This window comes from Perissodus microlepis, chromosome 18 (genome assembly GCF_051167445.1).
Source record: "Perissodus microlepis isolate ML-2025 ecotype Zambia chromosome 18, ASM5116744v1, whole genome shotgun sequence".
Lineage (NCBI taxonomy): Eukaryota > Metazoa > Chordata > Actinopteri > Cichliformes > Cichlidae > Perissodus > Perissodus microlepis.
In genome coordinates, this window is record NC_140478.1 from 11159473 (window position 1) to 11182750 (window position 23278).

The following is a 23278-nucleotide window of genomic DNA, read 5'->3' on the forward strand; positions in this document are numbered from 1 at the left end:
CGGCTGAAACTGACATCCATCTTTTATTACAGCAAACATATTTACAAACATCAAGTGTATTCTTATATTACAAAATAATTTAAAGTTTTAACTCCAACATCCAGCTTTAAGTGAGACATGTAGGTACAGACTTCAAAGAAAAACTAACAGCAACTCTTTGCTGACACCTCAGTACTATATGTGATAAATAAACCTGCGTTAAATACATATTTATATTATTATCAAAATAAAATGATGTTGTTGTTTTTTTTTTAAATAATTTCAACAAGATCGACCTCTTCTCATTGGACAATCATACACACACTGGCTCTTTGTATCACACTAAATTATGTATAAAATGTCATATTCCATGCTTTAATATTGCAGGTGACTTAGTGGGAACAAAGATGAGATAACAGCATGGAAAAACAGCACTTCACAGTACCCTACCCTTGTTACTTAGGTTAGCAAATAATCAAGATGACACAACCCCTAGACAAAAACGTTAAAATAAATAACATTAAAGACAGATTAGACAGGCTTTTCAAATGCTGTAATGTACACAAGAAGTTTTTCCAGTAACGAAGGGTCAGCGTTATGGCATCTTTAGAGTCAATCGGTTCAGTTTGACACTTCTGGAAGAATGGTAGTTTATGACCTGCTTTCAACAGAAAAGTCAGGTTCAGTTTTGCAACTACGGTTCCCAAAACATTTGTCACTTAAGTAACATCTAATAATTTGTTCAGGTTAAAAGATTTCATTTACACAACCGTAACACCAGTTCGTTATGTGCAATGGATTTGTCAAGTTTAGAGGTGCAAACAGTAATATTTGCATAAACTATTTGTATCAGTAGGAGCTGACAGTTGTTTGTGTAATTTGTACCGTATTTCATTTACGGCTGATCCAAACCAAAAATATAGGTTTGACAGTGGAGTAAGCTTCTCAAATAGGACACATGCTGGAGATAGCATTACCTTAACTGAAGTGGTTGTTGGTGCTACTAAATCATTCAGCTGCATTGTCATTGTGCTTTGGCTTGCCAGTCATTTGCCAGTTTCTAAAAAATTATTTACTTCTAATTTTAGTGCTGCGAGACACTAGGCCCACGATTACTGTGAAATCCTGTCACATCGACTTGACAAACAGAAAACAATGTTTTTCTGCCTCATGTTTTACCTCATGAGTGCCGAGACTGACCTGTTTAGGATAAACCTCCATATAGAATTTGCTATAAATCAGTGATCATGTCTTTAACAGGGAACTGCTTTGGTTTCCAGTGTTTTGGGAGAATCCATCTAGCGACGGAACCAGATCCAGGTGTTAATGAGCCAGAAAGCCACGGTGGCAGAATACAGGATCACCTCTCGCTTTGAGCGTTCTTTGTTTTCTTCTTCCAACAGCTGCAGACGCCGATTCAACTTCACAATCTGAAAAAAACATTTTTTTTAAAACATTTTAAAAAAAGGCGAAACACTTCCTGTGCTGGGCCTAACTAAGATTTACTGAAACATGTGCAGAGAAATCTCCACATCTGGCTGTGTTTCATTGCAGTGCACAGAGAAATATAGCCACTAACAATTAAACAATACTCCCACTCTCAAATAAAATCTCTGTATACCTTCTTACTTCTTCAGTTAGTATTTGTGTTCCTTATTTTTGTTTATTTAGAGTTGAGTGTCTAATAACTGTAACTGAACACTTGCTGCATGCAGCTCTGTCTGCATCCTTCAAAAGGAGCCATATCTATACATCATATCATAGTTTACCATAAACCTGAAAGTAAGATAAATACTTTGGGACAATACATAAATTATGCATCACCTGCCCCTTTTCATTCATGCAGAAAGCAAGCATATGAGACATTACCTGTCGTCTCAGTGAGGAGGCATCCACTAAGCCGGACTCATCAGGGTTTAAATCCAGGGCCAGATCCAGGTGTGTCCTGTGGAGATGAACACATCTTCATTCAGGCCCTTAATGAGGGATTCGATGATTTTGTGACCAGTATTCAACTTGATGCCTACTCACTATATACCTGCAGATCACATTCACCTATGACTGCTGGCCTCAGCCATAGGTGAATGTGCTCAGCTTCATATGTTAATATGATTGAATTTGTGCTTAAAGCAGTGTGGTAAAGGGCTCACAGACTTTGAAACAATGACACACAACAACAACAACAAACAGCTATGATCAAATTGTTCTTTTAAAAGTTGGTTCATCCCTGGTAATAACATTTATATTTATATTTCTCAGCTCAGAAACTGAACACATTACAAAGATGTTCTTGTATTAAAACTTTAACCCCAATTCCAAAAGGCTGGGACGCTGTGTAAAATATAAAGAAAAATGCAATGATTTGCAAATCCCAGAAAACCATTTTTTATTCACAACAGAACATAGAAAACATGTCAAATGTTCCAACAAACTCATTTAAAAAAAAAAAAACTGGCTCAGTTTGTGTTCGACGGCAGCAACACATCCTAATAAAGTTGAGACAGCGTCAACAAAAGGCTGGAAATGTAAGTGGTACTAAACAGAAACCGTTGGAGGAACCACTCATTATCTCCAATACATAATATCATTTTAAAAAATCTGACATTCTGACAAAAATCTCCAATCAAGTCAAACAGCTAAAAATCAATACAGAATTTCAGGCAGCATTGCATTAAAAACAGACATGTCATGGGAATCACAGCTTGGGCTCAGGAACACTTAAAATCACTGTGTGTAATTCATCATTACATCCACAAAACTAACTTAAGGCAGAAGTGCAAACCTGTGATCAGGTGAAAAACTTGAAATTCCACTTGGAAAACAAGGATGCCACCTCCACTGGACTAAAGAGGAGAGGGACCAACTGGCTTATTATCAACTTTCAGTTTACAAGCCTGCATCTCTGATGGTATGGAGTTGCATCAGTGCCTATGGAACTGGCAGCTTGCACATGTGGAAAGGCACAGTTACAGCTAAAAGGTATATACAGGTATTTGGGCAACATATGCTCCCATCCAGATAATATCTTTTTCAGAGAAGGCCATGTTTACTTCAGCAAGACGATTCTAAACCAGTGTTGAACTGACCGGAAACATTTGGAGCATCATGAAATGAAAAATATGACACAGGAGACCCAGGATTGCTGAGCAACTAGAATCCTCTATCAGACAAGAATGGGACAACTTTCCTCTCCCAAAAGTGCAGTAACTGCTGTCCTCAATCACCAGAAATTTACATGCTGTTATTAAGACAAGAGGGGATGCTACACAGTGATAAACATGACCCTGTCTCAACTGTTTGTTTTTTTTAACGTGTTGCTGCCATCAAATTCAAAATGAACTAATTGTGGCGGAGGTGTGGTCCCCCTGCCTCAGCTGCAGGGAAGGCATGGTGCAGTGAGCTCAAGGGGCAGTACCAGAGAGGTTGGAGGGACAGGTAAAGGTCATTAATCTAATGAGGTCTTCCCTTCTTTATAGTGATGTCGAAGACCAGAAGGAGAGACACGTGTGTGAGGTCAGGTGAAAAGCTGACCGTGCTGAGATACTTTCTGATAACTTTCTGCTTCTTAATTCAGATAAAACTGAGGTCATTGTACTCGGCCCTGAAAATCTTAGAAATATGGTATCTAACCAGATTCATACTCTGGATGGCATTACCTTGGCCTCCAGTAACGCTGTGAGGAACCTTGGAGTCATTTTTGACCAGGACATGTCCTTCAACGCACATATTAAACAAATATGTAAGACTGCTTTCTTCCATTTGCGCAACATCTCTAAAATTAGAAATATCCTGTCTCAGAGTGACGCTGAAAAACTAGTTCATGCATTTATTACTTCCAGGCTGGACTACTGTAATTCATTATTATTAGGATGTCCAAAAAACTCACTGAAAAGCCTTCAGCTAATCCAAAATTCTGCAGCAAGAGTACTGACAGGGACTAGAAGGAGAGAGCATATTTCTCCTGTTTTGGCTTCCCTTCATTGGCTTCCTGTTAAATCCAGAATTGAATTCAAAATCCTGCTCCTCACATACAAGGTCTTAAATAATCAGGCCCCATCTTATCTTAATGACCTTGTAGTACCATATCACCCTATTAGAGCACTTCGCTCTCGCTCTGCAGGCCTACTTGTTGTTCCTAGAGTATTTAAAAGTAGAATGGGAGGCAGAGCCTTCAGTTTTCAGGCCCCTCTTCTGTGGAACCAGCTTCCAGTTTGGATTCGGGAGACAGAAACTATCTCTACTTTTAAGATTAGGCTTAAAACTTTCCTTTTTGCTAAAGCATATAGTTAGGGCTGGACCAGGTGACCCTGAATCCTCCCTTAGTTATGCTGCAATAGACGTAGGCTGCCGGGGGATTCCCAAGATGCATTGAGTTTTTCCTTTCCAGTCACCTTTCTCACTCACTATGTATTAATAGACCTCTCTGCATTGAATCATATCTGTTATTAACCTCTGTCTCTCTTCCACAGCATGTCTTTTATCCTGTCTTCCTTCTCTCACCCCAACCGGTCGCAGCAGATGGCCGCCCCTCCCTGAGCCTGGTTCTGCCGGAGGTTTCTTCCTGTTAAAAGGAAGTTTTTCCTCCCACTGTCGCCAAAGTGCTTGCTCATAGGGGGTCATATGATTGTTGGGTTTTTCTCTGTATCTATGAAGCGCCTTGAGGCGACTTTTGTTGTGATTTGGCGCTATATAAATAAAATTGAATTGAATTGAATTGAATACTGGTGCCACACTTAAACACACATGTTTGAGATTTTCAAGTCATTGCATTCGATTTATTTATTTATTTAGCAGTGACCCAACTTTTTTGGAATTGGGCTTGTATTTGCTATTTGCTGAAGTCACGTTAAGGAAAAATAATCTATGATTTCTTTCTTGTGAACTAAAGTCGTCAAACGTGTAAGTTACACATTGAACAAAGGGGATGTACACAAGTCAGGACGTCAGGACTGTGACGTATGAGAGTTTTAAATGTCACTTCTTTTAATAAGAAACTCATGCTCATGACTTTTTCCCAAATTTCCCCACAACAATCATCTGTTTCTTTAACAATCTTTCTTAGTGCAAAGATTTGTAATAAATTCAGCCAAAAAGAAATGAAGAAAGAAAAAACATACCTGCGATGGCTGTCATCAAGGACCTCAAGGACCTGCTGGTAAGCACGGCGCGTCGTTGACTGGATGTACGACAGGAGCCCAGCAGCTGTAAACAGGTTGATGTTTGCATCCTCGGGGGAACAGAGGGGAGGACACAAACGGACTGGGGGGGCAGAAGGGGAAGGGGTTACACTGGCAGGGAGATAGGTGGGGAGAAACATTAAAAGAAAGAAGACATTTTTATAAATCAACCAAGAGTGAAAGAAAGCTTTGCATTGGAAAGGCAGCGGTGGGGAAGCAGCGTTTCAAACGTGGCTGTGCCCGTACCTTACATCGCCTCTGCTGATCTGACTGCTGTGACGGCCGGATACGTTCTCACTCGCGCTGCGCTCCCTTCGAGGCCGACCATGAAAGCTGGCCTGTTGTTAAATACAAATTTGAAATAACATCAAGCTCAGTTTGCAGCAACGCATGATTGCTGATTGATGAACCACACTTAGTTCAGCCAAACTGACTGGAAAAATAAATCTGTGATTTTGGCCACTTGATTGACGTTTTTCCTACAGAAGAATGTGCGATTATTAATGACTCTTCACCAATTACCAATGCATTATTTTTCTATTGTGTCTTAAGAACCACAAACCATACTCCATGGAGAAATCAAAATGGGAAGAAGTGCAGCATAGCACAAAGACAGTCCTTAAAGCTAAAAAATAAATAAATCTTTCACTTTAGATGTGTAATATATGGTACTGAAACCATGTCCATTTGCATAAACATTTCCCTAAAGTTAGGATTTGCAGGACTATTTGACTAGACAACTAATCTCCGCTATTGTTTTAAATTTTGATTGAAGCCAAATGCAGGTAAATTGCTATGCAGCCACCTGCCATCAGATGGCGCATCGTTGTTGAGAAAGGCCATAAATCTGCTCATCTCGGCCTGATCTCTTTGTTAACAGTATTACTGTTCTTTTAAAGGCAAAAGAATGAGATTGCTGATACAAGCAGTGGAAATGTGCCTTCTCCAAAAGGTCAGTGGACACTTCCTTAGCAATAGAGTGAGGAGTTCAGTCATTTGTGAGGGGCTCAGAGTAGAGCCGCTGCTCCTCCACATCAAAAGCATCCAGCTGAGGAGGACGCCTCCTGGGTAAGGTGCTCTGCTGGTCATTTCCTAATGGGAGGAGGCCCTGGGGTAGAACCAGGACCTGCTGTACAGACTATATTTAATCACCTGGCCTGGGAGGGGGGTGGCTGGATTATTTGTTGTTTTGTTATTTTAGATTTTAACTTTTATTGAAGTGGTTGTCATGAATTTTTGAACAGTGTGCATCATTCATAATGGTCGACAAAATGCACCACATTTCTGTTTAACTCATTGGTTTTTCTGCTGTTAATTTGTCACATTTTAATAATACGTGAACTTGCTTTTGTAGTAACGCATTTATATATTATATTTAACATCGGTTTAAGTGTTTTTCCTTCTTCATAGTCTGGAGTGTAACATGTAATGTTGATAATGCACGATGCGAGGTGCCGTACAATTAAGCAGCATGATTCATAAATCAAGAATGGGATTTATGATTTAAAACTCTTTTGTTTAGAGTTTTAGATCTTATACAGTTCTCAAATATAACTTGATATCTGAGTGTTTCTGAGTTTTAGACGAGTCAGTTAATCACATTTTTATCCCCTGTTCATTTGACTAAGAAATTAGTTACCAGGACTATCCCTACGCTATAAATAGTGTGCAAACATGTTTATGTGCAGTCTTCCAAAATCCCAATTGCATTAGTCAAATACTGATTGACTGACAAGTGGGCTGGAACAGGGAAGGGAGCGGCAATGGAGTTCACTAGGAATGGGAGGATTGTGAGGGAAAAAAAAAAAAAAAAAAAAAAAAAAAATCACAGACCAAAAGATAGCGCATGAGAAGTACAGACAGTGGGTGCAGTGAATACTTTACATTGTTTAACACTCAGTACCGCTTCAGCTCTTTGTAGATTATAACTTCACTCTTCTCAGCAGCTGGCTGACATACCAACAACAGCACAAGCAAAAGTAGCCCGCAGACCGGTTGTACCACATATTTTGTACAGTGCCTCAATCGACAACAGACACTCTCTGCAAGTAGACAAGCCAATGGAGTGCCAGCATAGTCCCAATGCACTAACACTGCTGAACCATAATTTCAGCATAAGGCAAATATAGTATACCACTACATTATAGATCCACTTAAAGTTTTCAATATAATGAGAGAAGAAAATTCAATATTCTGAGAAGGAAGCTGAGATTACTTTGAAAGAAAACGTACCGCTTGGCTGGGATTGCGCTGTGAGTTGACAGTTTGGTCTGTTTCAAGCGAATCCAGAGGCTGCTCGGTAAGGGTGAGGACACGTGGAGGGGCCTTCATGTTCAGGAGGTCCACAGGAGGAATGGACTGAATCAGATCCAAGTCTCTTGGACATGCAAATCGAGGATCCCCTTCATCACCTACAGAAAAATTGGCCATGAAATTTTTATACAGCATATACATGTTTTAAACATAATACCTCAAACATGACTGCCAACTGTCATCCTCACCTGCAACAACAATCCTCTCAGGAACCTGCATCAGAGCTGTGTGAGTGGGCAAAGGCTGCTGAAGTGGTATGGATCCCGCTTGGCTCTCTGGGGCCACTTTGAGGGTCTCTGGGATTCGCATGCGCTGGCTGATGCCCTCTGTATACTCCAGCTCAAAATGGATGCGATTCATCTCAGCCACCTCTGCAGAGGGGGTATTGAAAGTTGCCCCACTCATCCAGCTGATGACCCACAAAATGAGAAACAAATGAAACGCACATACAGATACTAACCAAACAAAGTGTGGGTGTGAGTGTGACTGCAGCTAAGAGTTCAAGAATATAAGCTCAACTTAATGCCCCATTTTAAATAACACATCAAGGCTCATATCTTGCCTGACTTTTTTATTACATGCCAATTTACAATAAAACACATGCTGCAGTTAACCCTGAATTTAGCCAATTAGCTCAGTAGCAAATGGTGCTACCTAAACTTTAAACACGATCATTAGCCCGTGCAAAAAGCATCTGCTCCAGACGGTGTAAGGTAGTGGGTTTAGGTCCAAGCTAATGAGTACACTACGAGAAATAGCATTTCATGTTACGTCGTTACATAACAGCGACATGAGGTGAAGCTGTTGCTGGCACGTCGCTTCAATGTCACTGAGTGAAAATCCACATAAGACGCCATGTCTAGCTTGTATGTTAGCAATCTAGCTTGTCGCTATGCTTGAAAAGCGTTAACAGACGACGCTATCGATTTTAACTTATTAAACGGTGCGCTGTAAGCCGCTGACTGTCTGCACTGACATGCTGGTTAGCCAGAGGTCTGTCCTGTCAATACTCACCGTTATGGTTTTACCACCTGGGTTTAAACTGACATGCGCCAACACGCTGTTCGGGCTGTCATACAAATAGCATCAGGGGCTCCTCAAAGGACCAACCGAGACGAACTCAACGAAAGCTCTCAACGCTTCTAGTTAGTGTGGGTGTAGCTGTTAACGCTACCCCGCGTGACCGCCGGGGCGGTTACTATGAAGTGCACCGAGAGCCGCAGGAGTTGGTGAAAACCAACGGACATTTAAAATTAGCAGTTTAACCTGCTTTATTTACGTAAGTTGGTCGTCTCTTATTTATTTTTATTGTCACATAAGTTAATTTGTCTGAACTGCAAAAATAAAATTTATTTCAAATAAAAGTAGCCAACGTCACGGGAAAAAAAGAAAACAGGGTGGTCAGGGTGACCACATCCCAACAAAGTGTGTGGGTCACACTAGGGCCGATTAAGATGCGGGACTTTGCTTCAATGTCTGGGTTAAAAATGCACCACCCGTCAGTTGTTACTGGGGTGTTTTGGTGGCTAGATGGTTTACTTCGAGTGCAGGTTTAAAGTCTGATGGAAATGAAACTTGCATTTTAATGAAGCTGGAAATTTTGTATTGTAGATAGATATTGTAGATTGTCAGCAGTTTCTGGATGATGTCTTTAGGTATGATGTCTATGTATGACAGCTCGTGCATAAAGGTTTGATTAAATAAATAAAAGCAAAACAAAATATAAACATTCATCCATTCAAAAGATATTACTCAGTCTTGTTAATATGTGTGTTGTCGTCTTTGTCCACACTATCCACTGTGCTCAAATTTATACTATTATATCTTCATCACAGAGACAAACACAAAGATTTACTCCCACATAACACTTTGGGTAAATCTAACCATCATTTGTCTGCATATGGTTAATTTGATTTGCCCTAATTTGAATTTCCAGTTCCTCTGCTATCAATCATACGCAGAAAACACACACAATCATTTCCATAAAATGTAATTTAAACTTATTTCAGCTTTAAATTGAATTGAACTTGTTCATTTTCTATTTTTGTATGTAATGAATCCTCAGTGGTGTTCCAATGCTGTCTGGCAGCTTGTATGGTATTATGTGAGATATATGCATATATATATATGGGACTTTGGTTAGATCTGAGCGTAGGTAAAACCATTTTCCAAGAGATCACGTGTTGTTGTTTTTTTTTAAATTAAAATTGTGAATGTAGTTTTATTTTATTTTAATTTTTTCCGTGTACCGTGTTAAGAAAAAAAACTTGAAAGGTTTGAAGAAGCGTGTCTCTGAAGCCTGTAGAAATACAACTCCCACAATTCCAACGAATTTAAGAAAAAAACGCGCATGCGTTCTCGATCTGGGCCATTATTTTGTCCTCCTCAAGCTTCAATTGAACAACGGGCTAAGCGCTCCTTGAAATGAATTAATTATTAATTCACGGAAAGAGCTATTTCCCCCCTCTATTTCGGACCACCGACACTCATGGAGTCTCTCGGTCAGTAGCTCGGCTGCTCAGTCCTCCGTTTTACCCGGAGGCCGAAAACAGTGTGCGGAGTGACAGCCCCGTTAAAGCCTGCAGACTGGGTGTTTATCTAGTTGGCTAGCCAGCCAAGCTAGCTTCCTAGACAGCTACGAGGGGAGAAAAAAACCGAAAGGACAATTTATTGACTTTTGAAAGACAGGACTGTGGCCGTCCCTGTCCCGTCCAACCAGCCGAGGGGATGGCACACCTTCGAGACATGCAGAACCAGGTAGAGAAATGATCTTTTCTTCAACTGTCACCTCCCTGCTTCTTATCCAAGACCAGCCGAACCCCCATGGCTTTTCAGGCTTTCCATGAATAACCCGGGTGGTGGGCTAGGCCATAAAAGCAAGTGTTAATATGCGCAGATGTGAATTTATGTATATATAATGTTCTTGTCGGTGTCACAGTCAGGTGTACAACTGACTGCCATCAACAAATGACAAATATGTAATAATAATCTCTGATCTTGTATGAGTGTGTAATAACATTTTATTTTTTCAGAGTTGGGCGTTTAGAGTTAAGTCTTTATTAAGATAATATTTTTTGCACTTAGTGACTTCTTTGAAGGCGTCTTTGTTCGCAAATCATTGCTCATTTCCTGCTGTTATGGAGAGACAAAACCACTGAACTTTCAGGAGTCACACTTCTTAAATTACATCCTGGCACAAAGCTCGGTCTAGAGTCTAGTTAATTATATAGGGATGTGACTGAATAGATGGGCACTGACATAGATAAGAAGGTTAATTATAAATCATATTTTATATTTGGGCAGCGCATGCAAACACTATAATATGGAGATAAGGGACAACTGTGAACATGCCTTCTGTGTTGAGACTCGCCCACTCATAAGCACACACATTAAACTACGGGGGGCTGTCACCGTGGTATATAATCTGTACTTAAATCCCTCTTTTGCTCTCACTGGGCCAGAATACTCGGTTGGACCCTGAGGAGTACTTCACCAAGCAGGAGCGGATCGGCAAGGGTTCGTTTGGAGAGGTCTACAAAGGCATCAACAACCGCACAAAGGAGGTGGTGGCCATTAAAATTATAGACCTGGAGGAGGCAGAGGACGAGATAGAGGACATTCAGCAGGAGATCACGGTGCTGAGCCAGTGCGACAGTCCTTATGTTACAAAGTATTATGGCTCATATCTGAAGGTGAGATAATGTAAATACTGAAGTGACACTTGCCCAGATGCTTAAATATACAAACACATACAGTGGTTTGTTCCTTCAATTGTTTCCTCCTCCCACAGGGAACAAAGCTGTGGATTATCATGGAGTATTTAGGTGGAGGATCTGCTCTGGATCTAGTAAGTAGATTTCTATTTTTATGCAGCTTACAAAGTTTTAGACAACTCCTACAATAGTGCACTTTTCATACTCGAGAAGGAAAACGAATCCTTTTGTCGCACTGTCACCATCCTAGCTCCGTCCAGGAACTCTTGAAGAAACTTACATTGCTACTATACTGAGGGAAATACTAAAGGGGCTGGAGTATCTGCACTCTGAAAGGAAGATTCACAGAGATATCAAAGGTAATGAGCACTCACTTCAATCTTTACGGTGTTCGGTCCTTTTAAATCAAACTCTGGTTCATTTTCCCCCTTGGTGCTGTTTGTTTGTGCAGATGTGAACCCAGTTATCACACTCGGGCACAGACCAAAACAGCCACACAGAGACCCTTTGGAAGAGGTTGTCTTGGTGCAGTTCTAAATGAACTCCAGAATAGTTTATTTATGATGTGAATATGTTCCTGGTAGTTGACCCAGGTTAAACTACCAGGTTACAAGTTTGAGATTTAAAAAAAAAACCTTCCTGTAGGCACGTATGCTTTGTTTTCAGAGATACAGCAAGGTGCTAGAGATGTGCAAAGGTCTGTATGGGCTAGCAGCTATCCGTGAAATGAAAGTAAATTCTATGTATTCTCTAATAGTCCAGGACACAGCACCTTCTTTCTATATTTACACATCTGTCCAGTGAGCGGACTGAACATCCTGACGTGTTTTTTTTCTCTTTGTGAAAAGATACCAAATCATAGGGAAGAACTCCAAGTTTACAAACTCACCAACTATACCAGAGAAAACAAACTATAGGTGTGAACACACCCAAAGAGTCTCATAGGTGTCAGCTAACAGCTAACATAGTTGTCAAGTTCTGCGCTGGTACAAACTCGGGTATAATTCAGAGCTGTTTTGTGGCGTACGCTCTTGTGAGTACAAGACTCAATGCTGTGATCCAACGTTTTATGTCAACAACTGAACGCTGTGATAAGAGAGCTGCTGCACAGCCGGCCTTAACCAGATGCTGCAGAGAAGAAGTGCACACACTGAAATATGCCAACGAGCTGTGTACATTTTTAACACCATCTGTGAGCTCGAAATCTCACAACATGCTGCGTGTGCGACTTGTATACACTTTTACATATTTTTGTGTGTGGAGCCTTTTCTGCTCTGTTCTTTCCTTGTTATGAAAGAATGTAACACTTTGTAATTAAGTAATCGCACAAATAAGGAGTTTAAAACTTTGGTGTATTACTCGGTGGGGTGGATTTATTCTCCGTATTATTTGTGTTCTTGTGCTCCTTTTATCTACAGTTGCTTGTGAAATTAAATGCAGCACTCCAGTCTCCAAAATCCAAAATTAATTATTAATTCATTTTGGATTTCAAAAGTGAGAGTTGGCCTGAATAAGCTGTAACAACATTGTTACTCATTATCTCAGATGTTCTGGCCTCATCTTATTTTTAGCACGTTATATTAACCAGACTGCTGTAACAGATACAAAAAGCAGACCCAGATACTTTAGGTTGTATTTTAACGGTCTGTCTTTTCTGCCTTTCTCCCAGCTGCCAATGTGCTCTTGTCAGAGCAGGGTGATGTGAAGCTGGCAGATTTTGGGGTGGCGGGGCAGCTGACAGACACTCAGATCAAGAGGAACACATTTGTCGGCACGCCTTTCTGGATGGCCCCGGAGGTCATTAAGCAGTCAGCCTACGACTTTAAGGTGAGGCAAACGTTTGTGAACAAGCTGTGTGTACACTGAGAGCATGAAGAGACATCATTTTGTTGTTAACCAACGGGAACTGAATTTTGATGCCTTAAACACCTCTTTATGTCTTTACCCACTCAGGCTGATATCTGGTCTCTGGGAATCACCGCCATTGAGTTGGCCAAAGGGGAACCCCCCAACTCTGATCTACACCCCATGAGAGTCCTCTTCCTAATCCCCAAAAACACTCCACCCACATTGGAAGGCCCTTACAGCAAACCCTTTAAAGAATTTGTAGAGGCTTGTCTAAATAAAGACCCCCGTTTTGTGAGTAAAACACCAACATACATCAGTATCATACATCTGGTAATAACTGCTGCAGAGAGAAACTGAACATGAATTCTTTATCCTACCAAGTATTTTGGATTAGCATGTCCGGTCCTTAATAGGAATTAGAGATTGTTCTGGTTGTTTCTCAAATATTCCAACATGATCCAAAGTGCGCTCTTGAAAGGCGCCAAAACCTTTCCAAGTAATTTGACACTGAAGCTTGCTTTAGCATGTGTTTGTAGACAACAGCACTCCAACTTGTATGGGCTGAGTGATATTACCCCTGGTTGTACATTTTTATGCTCCTCATGTTTTTATTCACTACAATATAAAGCACCTTGAGGCAACAGTTGTTGTGATTTGACGCTGTATAAATGGAATTGAATCGAACTGAATTTCTTCTCTGCACAGAGACCAACAGCCAAAGAGCTTCTGAAACACAAGTTTATCACACGTTATACCAAGAAGACAGCTTATCTGACAGAGCTGATTGACCGCTACCGCCGCTGGAAATCAGAGGGGCACGGGGAGGAGTCCAGCTCTGACGACTCGGACATGTTAGTCTCAAGAACATCACACTTATTTGCATTAACAATCAGGGTGTATCCGTCAGGGGTATGTTTAACTCGTCCTTTCAATCTTCTTCCTCTTTCTGTCCCCGCTTCTTTCAGGGATGCTGATGGTGATGTAGATCAGTGTCCCATGTGGACCTTCCCCACAGTCAGGCCCACTTCTATGAACAAGTTACAGAAGGGCTACACGCACACAGATTCAGAGGTAAGGCAGACTGAGCAGAGAGACGGAAACACCAGGTCGAATCTTTTTTCCTTTCTTCTTACGCTCTGTTTTCTCTTTGCAGTCAGGAGATTCTGTGAAAAGGCAACCAAAGTCACAGTGCTTGTCTGCTTTGGTAACACCCACCTTCAGAGAGGTAGGCCATACTGTTGCTTTTTATACAATCTCAGATTCATTTAGACAAAATGTAGTAGTCGGAATATTTGCTTGACAATTGAAAGGTCACTGGGGTCCAAAAAGAAGGGCATCCAATGTAAGACTGCCAAATCAAACACGCAGCATTACCTAGTGTGGCGACCCCTTGTGGCAATTAAGCAGCCGACAGCAGCGTTTAGATTCATTTAGACTGGGCGTCGGCAACCTTCAGCATCAAGAGGCATTTTAGCTCCTGCTAGCAAACAGTTGGATAAAAAAAGAAGCACACGTGGGTAACGGGGCACAAACAGGCGGATGAAATTGGGAGAGGATAAATCAATATATATATAGTAATTGTAACCTGTGGCTAACGTGAGCCACAGGTTGCTGACTTCTGATTTAGACAAAGGGCCAACATCATGACACCGTGAATCTCTGCCTTGTTTTTTACCATTAACAGGTAAGAGTGAAGTGGGTCTTGTTATGATATTAATAAAAAGCTTGCACCCACATAACCTGTTTCATTATATTTACTCTAAACAGAAGGAATTTTTTTTTTTTTTTTTTTAAGTTTCTCACTGCACGGCATACTAAATCGTTCCTGTTTGATTTTTCCTTTACCACCAGTTGAAGGAGAAGCGGCGGGCAAGTGGCGGCGGAGTAGGAGCCATTGAGGAACTGGAGAATGCCTTCAACCTGGCAGAGGAGTCCTGTCCGGGCATCTCTGACCGTCTCGTTACACATGTGATGGAGAGAGTGTGCAGGTGATGTACCGCCGTCTCAGCCGGGCTGTTTAATATTAAACAGCAAATACACACTTATCTTATTCTGACCTGCTGCTTCATGTCGTTCTTTTAGGTTTTCTTTAAATGGCAACACCACCCCATCTTCGCGGTGAAAGCCTCGCTGGATGTAACGTGACCCTTTGACCCTTTTTCAGTCCCCCCCAAATCCACACAGATTCTCAGATAAGGACCACAGACGAATACCCACCCACTTCCATCCCCTCATACCTGTACACCCTTCCAAGTCCAGCCCCTGAAGAGATCTTTTAATTAGTTATAATTAAATATTTTTACAGTTTTTCTTTATGAGCGGAGAGTATTTAAGACAAAAAAGCCATGACAGTTAGAGCGTTGTGTATCCATGTTAGTGGAAAAAAAAACAACTATAATAAATTCTATGAAAAATGTTCCATTATCTTTGCTGTCATATGTCATTAATTTAACTACTGGCTCGTGTTTTTTTTTTATAGAGGACCTATAATACTTTCCTTTATTTTCTGTCATGTATATGCTGTTACATGCTTGATGCTCAGATTACACTTGGGCAAAGTTTAAGTTTACTGCTCAAAAAGGAACACTTAGTCCTCACAGTATAACACCAACTCACTTCAGGAGTATCAACCTGGCCAGGCTGGAACCTCAAACCACTGTGAATTCATTTTGTGTGCTTTTAGAAATGAAAATGATAGCGTGATGCTGAGCTTCTGGGCAGTATTTGAGTATTTGGCTGCTTCACCAGCATAAAGTCCAACAGTGGCTCTGGGGATTTCATCCCTGTACTATTCTGTGTTATACTGGGATCATTAAAGGTTACCTTCATTGTTTTGAGCAGTGTAATTACGTCAGTGAGCTAAAAAGAGCCCAGACTTAAGACTGCTATCAGTTTCAGACGTTTTTTTCCTACTCTTGATTCTGTGTGGTGCGTTGCGATATCCTTATTATGGTCTTTTCAGGTACATACATTTAGCTGTCAGCACAGAAGCCCCACCCATGCGCCATACAAGCCTGTGTATGAGAACGATATTGAGAGGAAAGCTGGTTTTAGGGGAGGGTGAAGGAAACGAAGAGGTTGTTTCAGAGAGAACAATTAACTAAAGGGGTACAAATACAAGATGGTTGAGGATTATTTGTAACAATGATTTCCAAAGATATTGGAATAATGGTCTAAGATGAAAGTATGGACCTAGAAACATAATAGGTTAATTTTAAATACAGTGCAAAAGTCTTGAGTCACCCCTCTTTTCTTTATATTTTGCTTCCAAGGAGCCAGACTTTTGTAATTTCAAAAGTGCTATTGAGCAGTAGTTCTCAAGGACGTCTTTCAAAAACATATTTTGGACCTTGGCTGCTTTTTCAGTCCAGTCCTTGCACCTGTTCATTTCCAGTGGAACGTTTCCTTTTTCTTTTTTTAATGACCAGCACCAATGAACCATTCAAGGGCTGCATTTCAACCAGCAGCGATGGGATTGTGTCATAAATGATGGAATTATAAACCAGGAAAAGTCAGATTTTGTTCCAACATGTAATCCTATTTAAAAAGCATATAGAAGAATAAAGGTACATATTACATTTCATCTTTCAGACTTGCTAGAACTGTTTGGGTTTTTTTTTGCCGTATTGTGTTAATAAAAATGTGTTGCACCTTTTTCTAGTTTTCCTAGAAAACCATGAAGAAATGAGGGGTGGCTCAAGACTTCTGCCAAGTATCAGTATCAGCTTTAACCTAGCCTATAGGTTCACATTAGTCCAGTGCTGCAGATGCTTCATTAATGTTTTAAAAGGTAATCTTCTATTTAAAAAAAGAAATGTTGTTACACTATCATTTGATTCCGTTTCCAGGCCTCTTGCTGCACATGGGAATATAAGCTTGGAGGTTTGGTAATTAACCTCTATATCTCACAGTATCTCAGTAATTAGTGACACCCTGTTAATGCGAGGGCAGAATCATGGTGGTTCTTTCAGAGGTAATTAATCTCACTGAAATAAAACACGTAGCAAAGCATCACCTGATGTGTATGACGAGCAGCTTCAGGCTCCTCTAATTTTATAAAGTTTATGGTCTAACTGAACACCAGCAGGCACTGATTAGGTTACAGTGGGAAGTGTTGCCTGTCTAAGATCCAGTGTATCATACACCCAGAATCAGTAATCAGCAGAGTTGTGTTGCTTCTGAGGCATACCTCTCTTTATGGATTTAGAAAAATTAATTTTACAAAGTGTTGCATGACCAATCGCCCTGTGGCTCATGGCTGCTTTCGTCTAATATATCAATAATTTATCTCAATTACATCGCTGGAAGCCAAACTTGTTGTTTCAATTAAAATTCTAAACTCAAAGTAACAAAACGTCCAATTTACAGTGAACACCTCATCTGTATCTGACACAGGGCTGAAGATATACCACGGGCCTTGAATGCAGCAGAGCTCTCATCAGGTAAGCACAGGAAGACACCTGGACTGTGTTTAATGTGGCGTCTGTATCGATGCTGCAGGAAGCAGAGAAGAATCTGAAAGGGTCACAACAAACTCAGAAAAGGTTTCAATTTTTTGTTCAACATCAGGAACCAGGAAGTCCAGGAAGAGCAAGTTCTAGTTCTGGGAAGCTCTTCCTCTGAGCAGGAGGAGCTAGTATCAAACAGATGCTCCAAGTTTCTCAGCTCAGTGAACCGACACAGATCTGCTCACCTCACAGGTTAACATGACGTCGACAAACAGATGCTGCGTTTGATGTTATTGATGCTTTTGGACCAACAAAACAGCTTTTTACACCTGCACTCGGAGCGATCTGATTGGTCAGTAGGTGATTTTGTTGATGCCTGGTCTTGAACGCGACCGTCTTCAGCGCAGGTTAGGCCTCGACAGCGAGTCGGCACAACGGTCTCCTGATAGGCGGGACTTCAGGACTTCTCAGCCTCTGTACGCCGCGCTGATGAGCCCACGCTCTGACGGCGGTTTCAGCAGAAACACTGAAACCTTAATAAATAGACTGTACGATGTGATGGCCGACCTGGTGCAGACATGAACTCCACCTGGTTCCTGTGAGCTGCAGGTAAACACGGTGGACAGGTGAGTGTGCTGTGCAGGTGCTAGCACTGATCATTATTAGGGAGCTTCAGCATAATTCAGATAAAAATTCACTCGCTTGTATTTCCTGTTTTTCATCAGCCTTTCCGTTCGTCCTGTTGGGAATAACTGAGGAAACAAGGAGCATGCACACTTTCACTTTCACAGATTGTGGAATGAAATATTTGAATAAAGGCTTTAAAATCTGATCCTAAAGCAGAGCAGCTGTTTGTACTCGCTGACTTACATGGTATTTGTCATGAACTCAGTTACTTTCCTCTCAGAGTTAAAAGCTGCGTCCTGAAATCTGTCAGATCTGATAGTTTAACAGAGTCTCACAGGTGGAGGCAGTTTTTTATACTTTTACATACATTTGAAGAGCTCAGGTGGGTCTCAGGAGTTTTACCAGGATCGCTGATTTGAGAGACTTGACCTGAGAAAATGAGCTTAGCTGATCTGAGCTCAGTGAACTGTCTGAATAATAAACCAGGGGCGGAGACCTGTCAATCACAGACGTGGGCGGGCCTGTAGCTAAATGTAGCTACATTTACTCCAAGTAGCTAAATGTAGCTACATTCAGCTACATTGTAGCTACATTCAGCTACATTGTAGCTACAATGTAGCAACATTCATGCGCTATAAAATGTAGCTACAATGTAGCTACATTTAGCTTCATTGTGGCTACAATGTAACTACATTCAGCTACAATGTAACTACATTCAGTTACAATGTAACTACATTTAGCTACATTGTAGCTACATTTAGCTACATTGTAGCTACATTTAGCTATAACGTAACTACATTTAGCTACAATGTAACTACATTTAGCTACATTTTAGCTACAATGAAGCTACATATAGCTACAATGTAACTACATTCAGCTACAATGTAACTACATTCAGCTACATTGTAGCTACATTTAGCTTCATTGTAGCTACAATGTAGCTACATTTAGCTACAACAATGTAGCTAAATGTAGCTACAACAATGTAGCTGAATGTAGCTACAACAATGTAGCTGAATGTAGCTACAACAATGTAGCTGAATGTAGCTACAACAATGTAGCTAAATGTAGCTACAATGTAACTACATTTAGCTACAACAATGTAGCTAAATGTAGCTACAATGAAACTACATTGTAGCTACATTTAGCTACAATGAAACTACATTCAGCTACACTGTAACTACATTCAGCTACAATGTAACTACATTTAGCCACATTGTAGCTACAATGTAGCTACATTGTTGTAGCTACAATGTAGCTACATTTAGCTACAGGCCCGCCCACTTTTGGAAGTAGGCGGGCCTGTCTGTGATTGACAGGTCTCCGCCCCTGGTTTATTATTCAGATAGTTCATTGAGCTCAGATCAGCTAAGCTCATTTTCTCAGGTCAAGTCTCTCAAATCAGCGATCCTGGTAAAACTCCTGAGACCCACCTGAGCTCTTCAAATGTATGTAAAAGTATAAAAAACTGCCTCCACCTGTGAGACTCTGTTAAACTATCAGATCTGACAGATTTCAGGACGCAGCTTTTAACTCTGAGAGGAAAGTAACTGAGTTCATGACAAATACCATGTAAGTCAGCGAGTACAAACAGCTGCTCTGCTTTAGGATCAGATTTTAAAGCCTTTATTCAAATATTTCATTCCACAATCTGTGAAAGTGAAAGTGTGCATGCTCCTTGTTTCCTCAGTTATTCCCAACAGGACGAACGGAAAGGCTGATGAAAAACAGGAAATACAAGCGAGTGAATTTTTATCTGAATTATGCTGAAGCTCCCTAATAATGATCAGTGCTAGCACCTGCACAGCACACTCACCTGTCCACCGTGTTTACCTGCAGCTCACAGGAACCAGGTGGAGTTCATGTCTGCACCAGGTCGGCCATCACATCGTACAGTCTATTTATTAAGGTTTCAGTGTTTCTGCTGAAACCGCCGTCAGAGCGTGGGCTCATCAGCGCGGCGTACAGAGGCTGAGAAGTCCTGAAGTCCCGCCTATCAGGAGACCGTTGTGCCGACTCGCTGTCGAGGCCTAACCTGCGCTGAAGACGGTCGCGTTCAAGACCAGGCATCAACAAAATCACCTACTGACCAATCAGATCGCTCCGAGTGCAGGTGTAAAAAGCTGTTTTGTTGGTCCAAAAGCATCAATAACATCAAACGCAGCATCTGTTTGTCGACGTCATGTTAACCTGTGAGGTGAGCAGATCTGTGTCGGTTCACTGAGCTGAGAAACTTGGAGCATCTGTTTGATACTAGCGCCTCCTGCTCAGAGGAAGAGCTTCCCAGAACTAGAACTTGCTCTTCCTGGTTCCTGATGTTGAACAAAAAATTGAAACCTTTTCTGAGTTTGTTGTGACCCTTTCAGATTCTTCTCTGCTTCCTGCAGCATCGATACAGACGCCACATTAAACACAGTCCAGGTGTCTTCCTGTGCTTACCTGATGAGAGCTCTGCTGCATTCAAGGCCCGTGGTATATCTTCAGCCCTGTGTCAGATACAGATGAGGTGTTCACTGTAAATTGGACGTTTTGTTACTTTGAGTTTAGAATTTTAATTGAAACAACAAGTTTGGCTTCCAGCGATGTAATTGAGATAAATTATTGATATATAACGGTGTGTTCACACCGAACGCGATGGACGCGAACAAAACGCCCCAAACGCCCCTAATTTGACACGTGCACATTCGCGCCTCAACGCGTGTCCAAGAAAAATCCATAGTGCGTCAAAATATCATATTTTGACGCGCGTGAACCGGAAATGTGGGAGGAATGTGGGAGGAAGTTGTGCCAGACCGGTATCTTTGCAAGATGGCAGCTGTCGAGCTAGGGCTTGAAGAGAGAGTCTCCCTTCTCTATGTACTGAGGAGAGCAGAGCAGCGGCGTAAAAGACGTCCTCGCCGTACCTGGGTCCATCAGGTCCTCCAGAGGCGTGAGCAGTTTGGTGAGTTTCACCATTTGCTCCAGGAGCTTCGCCTGGATGACGGCCGATTCCAGCGATATCACCGGCCAGTTTGAGGACCTGCTTTCTCTCGTCGGTCCCAGCATCGCCTGCCTAGACACCAATTACAGGCGCTCAATCCCACCTGTCCATCTGCCTGAGGTTAGTAAAAGTATTTAATACGGTAGTCCTTTATTGATACCTGTGCTAATATATGCTAAACCATCCATTTATACACTGCTAACATGGATGTGCTATGCTAACAGTGAATGCTCTCGGTGTTTACTGATAGCAAACTGTGGTACGGAGACGACTGTTTATAATATTTCTAGTGATACTCAGAAGGTCTCATCAAGTCCCGATTTAATTCGATTTATGCTGTTATCGGTGTTTGCAATGATAGCATGGCTGTGGTGTCACGTCAATGTATGCGCTCGGTGTTTGCTGATATCAAACTGTAGCATTAGGACCACTGAGTTAACCTTTGTAGTGATACTCACTCCTTTTTATTTAGACCTGGTTTAATTCTGGGATAGTTGAATATTTGTATATAATCCCTGCAGCTGTCAGACTCTATAACAGGGGTCACCAGCCTTTATTAAAACAGAGTTAGATAAAACTGAACAGTTTGGTTCATCTTTAGTTACATGGTTCTATCTTGATAAGCTATGTCTTATCACAGATTAATTTTTCAAAAATATTAATGATTTAAGCAAGGAAAGGGCTACATGTCAACATACAACTCTTTATTTCTATTAATGTCTTACTTCATTCCTACCTGATTGACATGTTTAGGAATTATGAGTGATTGGCACACTGTAGTGGCAAAAGTTGCTACCAATCAAATTATGATATGTTAAAGTTAAAACAAAACACAACTGTTTTAGATATTATCTAATATACATTTTGTAATTATCCTTATAATTACAAAATTTTTTATGTAAGATTAATGTTTTGTGATTTAAATCTGACATCACAAAAGTATTTTGGAATTTGAATCATGTATTTTGTAACTGCAGTACACATAATACTAATTTTGAACAATTTTGTCCAGGTTCCTTGTCACCGGGGACTCCTTCACGACCAAGCGTTCAGTTACAGAGTCGGTGTGTCCACGGTGAGCCAGATCACCCGCCAGGTAGCGACGGCCATCTGGGACTGTGTAGTGGACGACTCCATGGCTGTGCCTTCACCTGGAGACTGGCGGTCCATCACAGAGGGATTCCAGGAGCGCTGGAACTTCCCACTCTGCTGTGGAGCTCTGGATGGGAAGCACGTCCAGACAAAGGCACCCCATATATCATATAGGAGACACACACATTGATATACACTACATATTTATTTCATTTTTTTTTTTGTGGTTCCCAAATTTATGCACCTGCTTGATTTTGTTTAAACAATTATTGCACACTTTTTTTTTTTTAAATCCAGTAAACTTCTTTTCACTTCTCAAATATCACAGTGTGTGTCTCCTGTATGATATATTTAACTGACATTTTTTATTGTAACAACCAACGATTTATACAGGAAAATAATGTCTATTAACAAGGTTTCCCAAACTTTTGCATCCCACTGTATTAGTATATTTTGTCATTAGTATAATATGAAATAAATTCTACATGTGTCAAGTCGTGTGCCAACATTTGCTGTGTAGTAGAGCTGAGACATTAGTCATTATAAAAATTTATTTGAAATAATATTAAAATTCTCAAACAGAAAAACATTAAACATAAATCTATAAAATATAAGTATTTACAGAGAGACAGGAATAAAAATGACCCAGCTGCTCTCCAGAGCAGGAACAAGGCTGAGGAGGAAATGCTCCATTGGAGACTGGTGTGTCCTCTTCAGGGACACCAGGATGGCCAGCTCCACCACCGATGGACCGTCCTGGGACCCGTCCCTCATCTGCCTCGGAGCCGTCCTCCTCTGTGGGCCTGTAAAACAGCACAAAACACAAAGAAATGAGAAGGCTGCTGCTAGATTTTAATTTCAACATTGAAAAAAACAAAACAAAAACAGGATATAATCAGATTGGTTGTAGATATTTAGTAAAGGTGATCACAAGGCAATCCCACCGACTAAAAAGGTATCAGTGCTTGCTGTACATACCTGTGGGTGCAGCAGCAGGAGCTCAGGGACTGGGGAGCCAGGAGAAGCAACAGGGGATGCTCTGCTGCAGAATCAGTTGGCTCTATCAATACAGTATTAAATGTTAACATGTTGAATATAATC

At 41.0% G+C, this 23278-nt stretch overlaps 2 protein-coding genes and 3 long non-coding RNA genes across 5 annotated transcripts; 3 read left to right on the forward strand and 2 right to left on the reverse strand.

Moving 5' to 3' along the window:
* Positions 1-4: 4 nt before the first annotated feature.
* Positions 5-8650, reverse strand: mffb (mitochondrial fission factor b). The gene is made up of 7 exons (XM_084911582.1): positions 8484-8650; positions 7658-7878; positions 7389-7567; positions 5403-5494; positions 5097-5267; positions 1849-1924; positions 5-1409 (listed from the first exon to the last, which is right to left on the reverse strand). Exons 2-7 carry the CDS (start codon positions 7872-7874, stop codon positions 1278-1280), a joined length of 867 nt encoding a protein of 288 aa, XP_084767708.1. The 5' UTR covers positions 7875-7878; positions 8484-8650; the 3' UTR covers positions 5-1277.
* A 1158-nt stretch (positions 8651-9808) lies between these two features.
* stk25b (serine/threonine kinase 25b) lies at positions 9809-15454 on the forward strand. The gene is made up of 11 exons (XM_084911580.1): positions 9809-10226; positions 10931-11161; positions 11260-11316; positions 11433-11541; positions 12852-13009; positions 13136-13321; positions 13736-13881; positions 13996-14101; positions 14184-14255; positions 14882-15018; positions 15113-15454. Exons 1-11 carry the CDS (start codon positions 10197-10199, stop codon positions 15150-15152), a joined length of 1272 nt encoding a protein of 423 aa, XP_084767706.1. The 5' UTR covers positions 9809-10196; the 3' UTR covers positions 15153-15454.
* A 1801-nt stretch (positions 15455-17255) lies between these two features.
* Positions 17256-18310, forward strand: LOC146367360 (uncharacterized). The gene is made up of 2 exons (XR_014797488.1): positions 17256-18104; positions 18204-18310. It is a non-coding gene; the product is annotated as an uncharacterized LOC146367360 (long non-coding RNA).
* Positions 18311-19715: 1405 nt separating this feature from the next.
* LOC146367361 (uncharacterized) lies at positions 19716-20367 on the reverse strand. The gene is made up of 2 exons (XR_014797646.1): positions 19922-20367; positions 19716-19822 (listed from the first exon to the last, which is right to left on the reverse strand). It is a non-coding gene; the product is annotated as an uncharacterized LOC146367361 (long non-coding RNA).
* A 493-nt stretch (positions 20368-20860) lies between these two features.
* LOC146367362 (uncharacterized) lies at positions 20861-22671 on the forward strand. Its single transcript, XR_014797645.1, has 2 exons — positions 20861-21205; positions 22098-22671. It is a non-coding gene; the product is annotated as an uncharacterized LOC146367362 (long non-coding RNA).
* The last annotated feature ends 607 nt before the right edge of the window (positions 22672-23278 follow it).

Excerpts from the sequence above, each read along its gene's own strand:
- mffb (XM_084911582.1), bottom strand. The coding sequence starts at position 7,874 with ATGAGTGGGGCAACTTTCAATACCCCCTCTGCAGAGGTGGCTGAGATG. Across the intron at positions 7,568-7,657 it reads TGAGAGGATTGTTGTTGCAG|GTGATGAAGGGGATCCTCGA; the intron begins GTGAGGATGACA and ends ATTTTTCTGTAG. Across the intron at positions 5,495-7,388 it reads AGCGCAATCCCAGCCAAGCG|GCCAGCTTTCATGGTCGGCC; the intron begins GTACGTTTTCTT and ends ATTTAACAACAG.
- stk25b (XM_084911580.1), top strand. The coding sequence starts at position 10,197 with ATGGCACACCTTCGAGACATGCAGAACCAG. Across the intron at positions 13,882-13,995 it reads AGCTCTGACGACTCGGACAT|GGATGCTGATGGTGATGTAG; the intron begins GTTAGTCTCAAG and ends CGCTTCTTTCAG. Across the intron at positions 14,256-14,881 it reads TAACACCCACCTTCAGAGAG|TTGAAGGAGAAGCGGCGGGC; the intron begins GTAGGCCATACT and ends CTTTACCACCAG.